Source organism: Hippoglossus stenolepis, chromosome 5, assembly GCF_022539355.2.
Source record: "Hippoglossus stenolepis isolate QCI-W04-F060 chromosome 5, HSTE1.2, whole genome shotgun sequence".
NCBI lineage: Eukaryota > Metazoa > Chordata > Actinopteri > Pleuronectiformes > Pleuronectidae > Hippoglossus > Hippoglossus stenolepis.
Genome location: NC_061487.1, coordinates 18,082,979 through 18,096,539, shown reverse-complemented (window position 1 = coordinate 18,096,539; position 13,561 = coordinate 18,082,979). Strand labels below are relative to the sequence as shown.

General features: G+C 40.5%; 1 protein-coding gene across 3 annotated transcripts in view; it reads right to left on the bottom strand.

Annotated features, from left to right (window-relative positions):
- LOC118110093 (BTG3 associated nuclear protein) overlaps nt 1–13,561 on the bottom strand; it is a 33,473-nt gene that overhangs the window by 14,416 nt on the left and 5,496 nt on the right. For all 3 annotated transcript variants that reach the window (XM_035157682.2, XM_035157681.2, XM_035157683.1), the window contains 5 exons: nt 13,197–13,436; nt 11,550–11,708; nt 8,748–8,869; nt 7,468–7,539; nt 5,080–5,124 (listed from right to left, as the gene is read on the bottom strand). In XM_035157682.2, coding sequence (XP_035013573.1) covers nt 5,080–5,124; nt 7,468–7,539; nt 8,748–8,869; nt 11,550–11,708; nt 13,197–13,436 — 638 coding nt within the window. The remainder of the gene's footprint in view (nt 1–5,079; nt 5,125–7,467; nt 7,540–8,747; nt 8,870–11,549; nt 11,709–13,196; nt 13,437–13,561) is intronic.

Here is a 13,561-nt window from a genome sequence, read left to right as displayed (position 1 = left end):
GCCCTACACCGTTCTGCTCACTGCATGCAGTAAATCTCCCTTGGCAACACAGGGGATGACGGGTGGACAGATGGCAGAAAGAGGGGTCAGTCTGCAGCCCTCTTAATATTTTAAAGCTCCCTGTCTCCTCAACAACAAAGACACCTCAATTTATTATCTCAGTAAAGCTGGACCCTGGGTTTGACCCCTCATCCATTAACAAAGCCCCAAACCCTCTCACTCATCTCTTGCTGAAAAAAGAACCTTGTTTAAATTCAATCTGGAGCTTAACAGTAAACAAAGAATTTGCAGTACTAGTTAACTCACTGGACACCACAAGTTACTCAAACCCAGACACATGATATATGACTGACGAGCTGCGAGTGGAAAATATAAGAATGAAAATATCCCGTTCTTCCTTCAACAAGTGATCACAGATATAATTTGCTGATTACACTCCTTTGATCACAAAGGAAAAAACATCTATAGTCTCACCAGTGCAGGAGTCATCTTTCTGAAAATTCACTACAACACATATCAACATCCAAAGTTTTCTTTCCTATCACAATACAACCAAGATACACCATGAATTTTCTGAAAGAAATACCTCACTTCTGACAACATAGGCAGGATGAAACTGGCCTGTGGAGAAAATGATGTGCCATGAGTAGCAGCCTCATAAACAGAAACAACTAGCCAAACTAGAATGGTGAAAACTAGCTAGGGATAGTCGGTGAAGTCTGTTGACAATTAAACAGTTTTTTAAAGGGGGTCTCACAATATGTTATTTATTTAAAACAAACAAACAAAAAGATTGATTAGGCATGCACACAAGTAATTAAAATATCTATTACCCATGGCTAACCCCAGTGGAGGGGAAAAGAGCAGAGGGAATCACTAAACTGCCTCCAGAATATCTCCATACTGACAATCTGTGTCCAGTATGTTGCTTCTTGTGACATATCCGACATGACAGTTTCACACAAAGCTGAGATGTGACAGTGCCAGACCACCTCAGGATGAGGATCTGATCATAACTTTAAATGTGACAAATGATGCACAAAGTCAAAAACGAAGGACGTTCCAGACAAACAAGTACAACATGTGCAACAACTAAAAGGAAAAAACAAGAGTGCAAAAACATCTGCGTGAAGCTGTTAAACCTTACAGCCTGAGAGTGCCACAACTTTTCTTTTTCATGTAACGGATCTGAACACAGCCAAGGTTCAACCAGAGAGTGTAAACATCTGACAGTTAATGTGACCTGGAGTGATTGGAGGCAGCAGGTGGCCTTTAAAAGGCAGGTGTAGTCAGGGAAGACGAAAAGCAGCGAGTGTCAGATAGGGATGAGAGGATAACTGCCCCAGAGAAAGCAAGGGAAGAGAGAGAGGGAGAGAGAGAGTCCTTCTGTGATGAATTGCGTGGGCTAGGCTTACACTAACATAGCCTCAGCAATATATTGCCAGATTACAAAAACATTGACATCATCCATAGCCTATTTGATCTAGGCCTCTGTGTAAACACACAAATTAAGACATGCGTATAAGCACACACATCAGATTTAAATGTGATCTGTATTGTCTTTGTCTGAGGTCCTTCACAAATTCAGGTCCAAGATACACTACACCAATCAAGATAAATATGCAATATGTCATTTGTATGCAACCATATCTGGTCAAAGAGATTTATCTCATTGAATGAAACGCTATCAGTAATGTCTTACTTGTTTGGGTCCTGTTTCTCTTCAGTGTACATGTTCTTTCTGGGATACAGCAGATTTAAGAGCGGACCTGGGATCCCCATGACCTCTGCTCCATGAGATTGTAAGAATAATGTGTACAACTGCGTGTGTGTGTGAAAGGCTCGACCCGCAACACCAGAGTTAAAAAATAAGTCACTGCATGTTTGTTTTGGCACCGCACTTGTATCATTTTACAGACCTAATCAAAGTATGAGCGCAAAGAAAGGAAAATAAAACAGCTTTTTATTGGACTAAGCTCCCAGACACTGCCAAGGGAATTGAGGCTTTTGTGCTGTTTTCAGTCCTCGCATCCTGCGACGCTTTAGTGTCTATTTGCAAGTAAGAAATAACTATAAGTATTCCACACTGCAGTTTCAAATAGTGCATGTTGTTGTGCATGTTGTTTATGGTATAACATATACGCCATAGAACAGCTTAATCAGATAAAGCTGACTGAAATCAGCAGAAACACTGTGTACTCTGTGAACTGGAGATGTCTGTTGTTGTGTAAAATCTAAACCAAACTTTGGCCAAAACTTGTTCTAAGATCCAAGAGAGAGATGGAGGAATGCTGCTGTCAGGATTGACAAGTGGGTCATTTGAGGACACGGGCACACATGTGTGTGCGTGAGTGTGTGAGAGGGAGAAGAAGCAGCACGAGGTTGTGTACCTCAGTCAACCGAAAACACACACGGAGCCAACCAGCCAATAACACAACATAAACAACAAAAGAAAACCCTCATATAAAGCAAATCCATTCACACATCACAAGCGAGCGTGCACTCAGATAACCAATCGCGCCTTGAACCTATCAGTGAATTGGATGATTGGGATCTTAATCGGACAATAAAATTAAGAAAAGAGCAGCCGAAAGCACATGGTTCCAGTTGGTGGGTGGCTTGTAAATCCTGCTGCACCCCACATTTTGACATATGACGGCGCATAGAATGATTGCCTTCATTTTCAAATGTAGTTTTAGAGGTCCAGTAATTCCCTACAAAGCAATGTTATTGTCATCACTTTACGACTTATTGCAGTGGAACAAAGTTCGGCAAAACTTGACTCAAAAACAAATAGGTTGTTACTTAAATTACACTTTTAGGCATCTTCAGTCTCTTCACTGGCATAATATCACTGGAAAAATCTCCTCCGTCTTATTCCCCCTTCAGTTCGTGCCAGAAACGTCTGAATTATGAGCAGGGTGCATGAGTGAGCCAACAAAGTGGCAAATACAAGTCAAACAGTCTGAATTCAAAGCTACAGACTCTATTTTTGACTATTTTTACTACAGAACTTGGAAGTAAGTATAAATGTGGTCTTCAAACACACTGGGCTGCATTGGTGGAGGCATCCTGTTTAAGGCACTGGTGAGATGATGAAATGGGATCCAATATGACTGATTTGAAAAAAATATTTCCATGAGTCTAGAAGCTTATCAGAGGCTAAAACACTGCAAACTGGTGCCTAACACCGACAGGGAGAATTTTACAACTCTGGAAAGTTACCATAGTGCCAATTTTTATCTTCTGTAGGGATGATCACAGGATAAACAACAGAATTACGCCATTGATGTTAAAAGGTAATGTACCAGGAACGTGTGGTATACATCACACCAGGTGCAACACATCATAACCTGAATAAATGAGGGGATTTATCATAGTGCTGTTGTTTGTTTGAACATTGCCTTAGTGCGAAAACATTGAGTGAGATAATTAATGTATCACAGTTGTTTGAAAGCTTAATGCAAATGATTTGTAATGAGGTTTAGTTACTTTTTGGGAGGGTCAAGCCGAATAGATTGTGCTAACAAATGAAATTAATTAAGCAAACAATAATAATCTTTAGCAATGACCTCAACAGTGAAGGACAAAAACACTCTATAGGCTGTTATATAGAAGCCTTTGTCGTAACAAATGACACAAAGTGGTTTAATCAGCAGATGTGTGATGAGTTGAATAAGTGTCATATTCTGAGCTTGTAAAATGATGCTCACAAATAATTTCACAGCTGTCAGTTCTTTATCACCTTTTGTATTTACATATAAAATGTAAAAAAATGCTGTCACTATTTCTTGAACGAATTTGGAACCTGTTTTTCACACGTGCAAATTATCACAAATACAGCAAATATCTGCATGCTAAATGTTCTATGTAATCTGTTTGGATGCATCTGTCTCTTCTACATATTAATAACACCTCATTGAAACTGAATACTAAATCGTCTTTGCAGTAACAACATTATGGGATTCAGCTTGACAGTAAGCTTCGTATTAGAGGAGTGCAATAGTGGGTTCATGGTTTTGGGAAACAGGAAGTCGGGGCTGATTAAAAGTGATTCGTTTAGGCCAACTGGTATGTGTCCAACTGACCATATTATCATAACATCTGTCTCTTTATTTTGACTTTATACCCTCTGACTTTATAAAACTGAAAACCCCATAACTATTAGACTTCAGACTTCCTGGCAGCTACATATAAGTATTACAGAGTTTCTTCTTTGAGATGATAACTGACGTATGCACTTGGGGAAACGTTTTTACAGAACAAACCATGAGCGAAATTTAGATGATCAGTGAATCCTGAGGTCAAAAAGAAAATACCTTCAGTCAAATACCAAATTATTAGATTACTTACATGATATTTTCTTCACTAAACAGTCATTTTACATAAAAATATGCCGTGCTCACACTCAGGGGTCACCGCCCTCACAGTGCGACAGTACAACAGAGGATATGACAGTGACGGTGACCATACAAGAAGTCGACAAGCTTCACTACCCTGAATGGCAGAAATATTCAGCATCTGCCAGACGCAGTCGCACGAAAAAACAAACACAGGAATAGTTTGAACTGTTGTGCAAATAAATCCAGAAAAACAGTTTTTTAGAAACCACTGCTGAAATGAACGAAGAGAGCCAAAGCTACAGTATCACTTCAAGCGAGATGATTGAAATCCTGGTACTAAAACATTAATATGTGGTTGTAATTTTGGGGTTGTGTGTAATGCTTTTATGACTGAAGTAATATCACTCATTCGAATTGGACTAGTGAGGTACTTGGGGCCATTATGAGATAATATAGATGCCTGTCTTTGTTTCTTCATGTCTGCAGAATCATAGGAACAAAGAGTCTGCTCATACATCCCGGAGGGTTTACGACAACGGGAAACATGAATCACTTGTGGAAGATATGAGGAGGAATGCATTAGGCTGACCAAAGTCATTTCTCTAACACCAAAACCAGACATATACACAAATACTGTCATCCAGTCTGTGTTAGTAATGGATTTGCAGCAAAGTATGGAAAGATGCCAATATGAGTATTAAAACTTTTATTGAGTTTACTATAAATGTGTTCTTACCTGTCCATCCTGTCCAACATGTACCTGGTGGATCTGGAGGTTTCCCTGCAACAGAGAAATAAAAAGTCATGACTTCATACTGCTGCCACACACAATTATTTAGCTATAAACTAGCAAAGGTAAAACCTTTCCCACTTTTCCATCTTCCTGTTCGCCTCACCTACATGGATAAAAGAATACTGAGACCTGCATGGTCAAAAAGAGGCTGAAGCCATGCAATAGATCTAAACTGTACCCCTCCCTCACAATGTGCACAGTGTGCTGCATGACAGTGTCTGAACTGTTTCGACAGGAGTATGCAGGGTTTGGCAGAAGTGAGTTCACACATTATGACATAAGGAAGAGAAGTGGATGCAGTGTCCTTGTATTTACATCTGTTTTGTCATTTCTGGCTGCACAGAGACTTCTAGCTAAACAAAAACAGACGGACCTTTGCACAGACACGAGCCCATCACAGTCTCGTTAAGATGCAATGCCCATCATAAAGAACTCTGAACATGTGCAGAGACATTTACAAGGTCAGATGAGGAGATCCTCAAAGCTATACTCAGTCAACCCCATATCTCAGCTGTTTTCTTGCTAATTGTAATTTCATTTATATATGAAGCTCTGACTGCGCTGCCATATGGCCAAAGAGTGGTGTAATCTCTCAAACAGCTCATTTCCTTTTCCAGCACCCTAAAACCAATGTCTGTGATGAAAGAGGCCCGTTCCTAATGAAAACATATTCTGCGAGTGGCAGTTGGAGAAGTGGGATTTCGTTGCTAAGCTTTGAACTCCAAAAAACAAACAATATCATGCAATGGGAAGGAGAGAGGAGAAAAAAAATATCTGGACTCAGCCACAAAGAGCAGGAAAAGCTTAAGAGCTTTTCTGCCTCCAATTCACTCGCGCTCTCACTCAATTGTGCATTTGTCCCTCTGAGCAACTTTTAGCACAACTGAAGAGGAAAGGAGAAAAACACTTGGTCAAGGTGTCGATTGCATCTGCATAATATTCAAGTTGTCATGCATGTGTGGCATCTATCATGTGATACATGTGATTGTGTGTGTGTGTGTGTGTGTGTGTGTGTGTGTGTGTGTGTGTGTGTGTGTGTTCTGTACACAGGCTGGCGCCTTGAAATAAACCTCTCTCCCACATCCTCTAAATCGTTAACAATAATGCTGACATGGAAATTCCTCTTCAGCAGTTGGTTTGGTTTGGAGTTCGATTCTGATTTCAACTGGCAGAACAACACTGAGTGTGCATGCAGAGATGTCTGGTGAGGGGACACGAGACATCTGGGCATTACATATAAACAAAAGTTATAACCTCATGCGTAAGCAGACGGATATATAAACATTAAGATGCTCTTCACCAAACATCTGCTGATGACTTTAATGTTGTTAGGTATGGCTCGGGTGCATTCACTGGGACAGATATTGGCATACAGATATATACAGGGCTCCAAGGGCACATAAATATTTCAGTGAATTTAACCTAATTTATTTGACAGATTAGAAAAATAACTTTGATCCGTGTGACTCTTTTTAAAAAGGTAGACTAGCTTACAGTCTACAAAATGTGAGTTGTGCAATCACAATATGTTCAGTGATTGGGAACAGGCAATAGGTATTACACATAACATAATGCTATAAATGGTAAAGTCTTACATTAAAAACAGTGTTTTAGTAAGAGCTGTATTTCATGAGTTATGACGATGTGTGACAACACCATAGTGTGTGTGAAGGAATAGAGGCCGTGCCAATAGTTTTCAAGCTTCAAGAGAAGAACAATACAAGTGCTCTTGTCTTCCACAGCTTGCCAACAAAAAAGAGATACAAAAGTATCTCGCCAAAAGAGAAAGGTCCGCAATTGTGATCACATCATGTCCATGCCCTTATTTCTCTTTTGGTGGTTTCAGTAGAGCATAGAGCTCTTTCAAGTAGGTGTGTTGAGTCTTAATAAACACTGTGATATCTGCTTGCGAATACAAATTTATCAAATATATAAACTGAGGTATTGGGGACATCAGATTACTGCATAAAAATTAAATAACATTATGACCTTGATCCATGTATTTTCAATCATAAATAAATCTATCAAGGTTATAAAAGGTCTAATTCATAGTCAGAAATTAAATAATAAACATAAAAAGCTTTTAGATTTCATGTTGGTGAAATTCAAAACCCACGATTTATAGCCACAAATAATCACAGCCCAAATTTTCTTCAGAGCAAACCACTTCTACCTCAAACATGAGTTCACTGTTATATTTTGTCTGGAGACAGATTCCCCTGAGTGGCTGAGAAACGTTATACAACAGGAAAAATGACTGAAGACAAGGAGTGGTTGGTTGTTTCTCTTTTCTCTTTCTTCCTCTCACACAAACACAGACACACATCTTACCTCGCTGTCCTGTGTGATCTGCACCTCCTCTCCTTGTGGCACCTGAGCAATGTGCAACTGACCCTGTGGAATCTGAAAGAGACGGATGACGCATGAGACAAAAGGAGCTGGAACAATAACAAAAACATGATCAATGAATGACTATGTAATTTGTTAATGGCGTTTGTTTCCTTTATCATAAGTACCGGTTTAATTTGTTAAAACTATTATACAATTATATAATTATGTTTGCAGCGGTGAGTCACTGCCGTTAAGGTTGCTTGATTTCCTCTGCTGTATTAACAACTCTCATAAATGTCATCCTCATGTGCACTTTATCTGTAGTTACTGCACAGTGAGCTCCCTCTAGTCCACCTTCTGCCTTACTTTTCTCCCCATCTGTCCGCCCTCTATCTTTTACGCCTGTTCCTTCCTTTATCAGATGAGACACTTATCATCACTGCCTCCAAAAACATGCATCATGCAGCAACCTAGTAACAACAGAAATACTCAACACTGTAAATTATGTGGAGCTCACATTTCGCAGTGTATGCACCATTGAGTCCAGGTGCAGAAAAGAAATTGCTCCTCTAATGTTCTCAAAGTAGAACAAGGCTGTTATAGCCAGGGCTACTTTTTTTTTGTTAGACACATGCACTTGTAACACAAGGACAAGATGATCTAATTCACTTTCCTCGTGGAAAAAAACCATATAACAAACTTCCCACACCCTCTGTATTTATCACGAAGAGATGGAATACACCAAAGAGACAAGTTGCTCTCATTCAATTAATGAGTGTTACATTAATGAAAAACACTGAACACATTTCATCAATTCCACACACACACAGTGCTCAATGTCTTAAGATCTACTGCAGGTCATAGAGGTTAAGTTGTCAGTTCCACTCTTGTTCCTCACAATTAGATATTTTGGGTGGTTGGTTATATGAGAGGTCTAATCCCTTCCTTCTTCGTCAGCCCACATATGATGCAGTTGTGGGCTTGTGACCTTTGACCACAGCGGCTGTACAAGGTCATTCAGTCCCAGAGCATTGACCACTCCTTCATTGACATAAGCTGTACTACATAACTGCAGAGTGTGTCACATAAACAATACAGAATGTGGTGGGAGGTATGATCTGTCCCCAAACACTACGTATCCTGCTCAACGGATAACTTATATGACAGCAGCCACAGAAAGAGACATGGACATCTATATCCATTTGTTGTGTTTACTTGTACAAAGAATATTTGCTTATGGATTCAGAGGAAAAACAAGGGATGAAATGTCTGATACTCACCACTTGAACTTGACCATCCTCGCCAATACGGTGGAACTGGACCTGCTGATTGGCCAGTGTGTAGTGCAAGGTTTGCTGGGTGGCAGCGTCGATCTGGGCCGTTTCTTCTGCGATGCCTCCCTCTGGTTAGGAGGAAAAGAAGAGTTGTCACTGATGCGGTCAAGTGTACAGTGGAAGTAGGTCAGGAATACTGTGCAAGTGATTGCAGCATACATCATAAACAAGAATGAGGTCTCTAAAGACGCAGACGCAGGCAGACACACAATCCCACACACACCCACGCATGATCACGCAAGAGGCCTCAGTAACCTCATATTCAAAAAAACCTGGCTGATTACTAGGCCATCTGCTGGATGACAATGTGTTTATACTTCATCCAACGCCTAAACACACAACAAGAACTCCTTAGCTAAGCATCCAAAGACACTCATGGTCTAGCTGTCAAGCACAAACTACAGGCCTCAGTCTAAACACCCGCTATCACACAAGTGGTCTGAAAACTCCTGCATGGATTCGTCACATCGGCCTCCGCAGCACGCCGATGACATCCAGGCACCATGTCAGCAGTCAACGATGGCACAGCACTCAGCGACAGTGGCATTTACACCACAGGCCGTAAAATTACACCCTCAGCAATAAAAAGACCATTTGGGAAAAGTGAGGACTGAAGGGATTTGAGATCATTTCTTGTAACAAACCATGCAACGGTTATCATTGCTGAGATTTGGCTTTAAATGATATGTACCATGCAGTTCATATGACATGCACCTCAATCCTTCTCTTTTGAGTTATGTTTCTTTGAAAAGTAGGACTGTCTCCCATATTTCATTATTACAGCTATGCACTGTTTTATGGAAATAATCCTCAATACTTTTGTTTGCCAGATGAGGACGCAGGATGCAGGTGGCTTGTAGAGACTTTAGTTTTGGCCGGAGCCCTACTGGCTGGTTCACTGGTAAATAATGCTTTTCAAAGTAGAATAATCGCTTCTTTCTGGCCACTTAACATGTAATCTGATAAAGGAATGAATGGTTGTGTAGAGTGTGTCTTTGCATGTTTGTGCATGCACCATCTGAATTCGTATTTGTGTTGTACACACCGGGGTGTGTGGCCCCGAGAAGGCAGGATCTCACTAGTGTGTGTTCACAGGATATTTGGGTTTCCCCTGCAGTCTAACTTTTCCCTGGTCAGAGGTGAGAGGTGATGGCTCACAGGGAGGGAGGGACAGCAAGCATTGTGTGCAGATTACAACCATCTGCGGAAATACACACTGTCAGGAGTTCCCACTCTCTTCTAGAGATCATTTTTCAGGACTTTTCTCAGGGCATTTTCAGTGAGGATCTAGCTGGCAGGACAGACAGACTTATGTTCCCCTCTGTGAAATTGATTGATTCAAAAAACGTGTAGTCTATGGCTTTAATTTAGCTATGAAATCATCTCTTTAAGGCTTTAAAATTATGATAAATCTGTTATACTGGGACGACCTTCACTAATTTACTACTATTATCTCCTCTTAATGTTTTCATTCTACTTTTAACATGTCTTGTTTTGATGCTGTTTTAACGGAACATTTGCACATGGGTTGATGTAAAGTGTCAAGGTGAACTAACCATGTAAACGTTACTGGGAGCAATCTGTCTAAAACGTTATCAGAATCATAATAAAGCTTTGGCAGCTACAGTTGAGAAGCCGATACGACTTGAGTGAAAACGTCCTCCAAGTTTGCAGAAAATAAACACTTGCATCCATTCCTTTCTGATTTGTTGAACACTGGTTTAACTTCATAGATCAAGGTTGAAAAGAATCTGAAATTCATTTGATGACGCCACAAAGATAATAAGTTTCAACACTGTAAGCCAACTGATGTCACACACTGCTCCACTAAAACCAATAGAAACTGAAAACCAGTGGTGGCGTCACTGGCCTGTAAGCAAAGGAAAAGGAAAGCAGATGTCTCTCTTTCTGAGACCCCAATGCTTGCTTGATTATAAAACAACCAGAGAAACGTAGCAACGTTATCTGTTGGTTTCCTCAGACCACAGAGATAAATGTTAGTGTGCTCACTCCCACAGCATTTCACAAGGAACTTGTCAGAAAGGTCCAAAGATTTCTTAAATACAAAGATTCCGACTGCTTCAACATGTTGGAATTCACACCAGTCATATACGCTGTGAGGACATAATGCATGACTCTTTGTGTTGCTTGTAGTATTTACTTATTCGGTTCTGAATAAATGGGATGATTCAGGAATTCTATTTCACTTTCTCTGCAGCCATATTTCCTTCTTCAGCAGTTTTTTTTAGATATCTTTGTGATAAAGATGTTACAGAATGTATTGTCCTGGACCAAATGTTAAATTAGGCTTTGTTCTGGAAAGTTACTTTAAAAACCATCTTCACATAAGTCATTTAAGAACTCTCTCTCTCCTTTTTTTCTTTCTTTGATGACATAAAGTCATAATCTTAAATCATAGGCACTAGTTTGAAGAAAATAAGTTGTCCTTAGTGTACATGTTAATTACTCAAAAGGCACAAATAAACAACTCAAGCCATCACTGTTCAGTGTCACACGGGATGTAAACATGAAGTTGCAATTATGTATTTTTCTTGAGGTTATTGTGTTCACAACAATTTATCTACACACAAACCCCACCACATTGCAGTTAGCGCGTTCCATGGTTGTGGGACACAGGATACAGATCTAGCGAGGTCTCACAGAGTAATTCTAAATAAAATAAATCTTCTTCTCAGCAAAACAGAGAAATACCTGCATTACAGCTGCTGTGAAGAGTCTGTACTTTACCTGTGACTGAACTGCGAGGTGTACGTTTGGAGAAGCTCTTGACCGCTAGACTCTGGCCGCGCTGCTTGCGTCTCCAGGCTGTGCGACACTTTGAGTCAATGCTTTGCTTGATACGGTACCAGTCTGACTCAGTGATGCCAAATTTGTGGAACAAGTGACCTGTGGGTTCATGGAAAGGTCAAAGGTCATCAAATAGTGTATGATTGGTGAGTTGGTGTTGATATGTCCCAAAGCTGTCTCCTTTTCAGGGTTTCAACATGTTCATTTTGAAATGTTTTACACACTAGTGTCAGTATCAGCTGGGCTCTAGAATGGATGTATACTTAAACTGAAGAATATAAAAACTATAAGTATAAAAACTGAAGAAAACATTGTCCTGATTCTGTTTAGCTCTTTTCCACAGTCCACACCCTTTAAACAAGTAGTGTTAACACAGGCCTGTGAGTGTGTCTCATCCCTCCCTCGGTGCAGATATATCCAGAGGAGATTGGATGCAGCTGCATTTAGTGGCTGTCTACCTCAGTGTTATGAACTGTTTAAAGAGGGTGAGTCGCTTGACAGCTCATTTCTACATAAATTAACAACGCAGCAACGGCCCCAGGGTAGAAAATGAGATAAAAGTGGAGCTGATGCATATCTGCACATAGTCGGATGGCATTGTATGGCAGCCCTTACACACCTGATGGGTCCTGTACAGGCAGGCAGTGCAGGTGCTCCTTAATTCCTTTTCCCTTTTTTAAGCAGGCAGAATGAGTCACCCAAAAGTCACCTGGCACTGCTCCAGCCTCAGAATTCTTCTATGTCAGGTCAAATTTGCATGCAACTACACACACCCATACTGCTGACAGGAAATACTGATAACCAAGAATACAAATGTTTGTAAATCCCCTGCAGGGGGCACAAGATAAACTCTTTGGCATAGGCTACAGCATAGAGCCTCTCTTTAAAATGCAATATGAGCCTTGCATATATATATATATATATATATATATATATATATATATATATATCGCAAGAGAAACTTCACAAATATCCATCTGTCTAACATCATCAATCTTTGAGTCTGCTTAATCAGGAATCAAAGAGTTCAGTGAATTGAGGGTGACTCCATTAGGATCTTTCTACCAGACATGTGTTTGGCATTTAGAGTCTGGTATGTTATAAAATGTGTTGCACATTAATGCGTGTGTGCAATGATGAATGCATGTTGTTATAACCCGCCTTGGGAATACACACTGCAGTCTATTTCTGTGTTTAATTCAGTGCCGCTTTGTAATGGAACGGGGGGATGAAATGTGGGAAGGTCTCGGAGAGTTCATTTATCACTACAGGGGGGCAAGGCTTTAAACTCCGACTGAGTGATATTTATTAGTATAATTTGAATTATGAGGAAATCTTATAATAATCGTGAGATAAAATTCTGTCAGTAGATCCCGACTTGACAGATACTGGTGGGTCATTTTGCCAATAAAGTCAACACAGACTGATTTAGCTCTGAGGCTTGAGAGGATCTGCCAGTGCTGGCAGCTGGTTCATAAAAGAAACTTTTTGTAAACTTATCATGCAATAATGTTATCACAAAGTGAAGCATTTGGCATGAAATGTATGCACTTGTCAATGGTCAGATATTATAATGTCAGGACTCACAGCGAATGCCATAGATCATGAGCGGGTCCAGCTGCTTCTTGCCATGTTTGCCCTGCCCTGAGAGATTTGACATGGCCTGGACCTCCCGATGGAACAGGTAGTCCAACAGCGTCAGAGCCATTTTCTCTGCTGTGCGGCAGTTTGTGCTGATATGGAGCATATCGGCTGCAGACACCGGAGAACGAACTCGCATCTCTGGGTTGTTCTCATCACCCAGCCAGGTGCCCTCTGGATAATCATCTAGAGAGCAGGAGGAGGAACAGTTACAGCTACACAGCTCTATCAGCAAACATGCAGTCGGTTCATAGGCGAAGATCTGGGGTAGTGTGTAAATGCCACCTACCATTTGTTCACTGAAGAAAAGC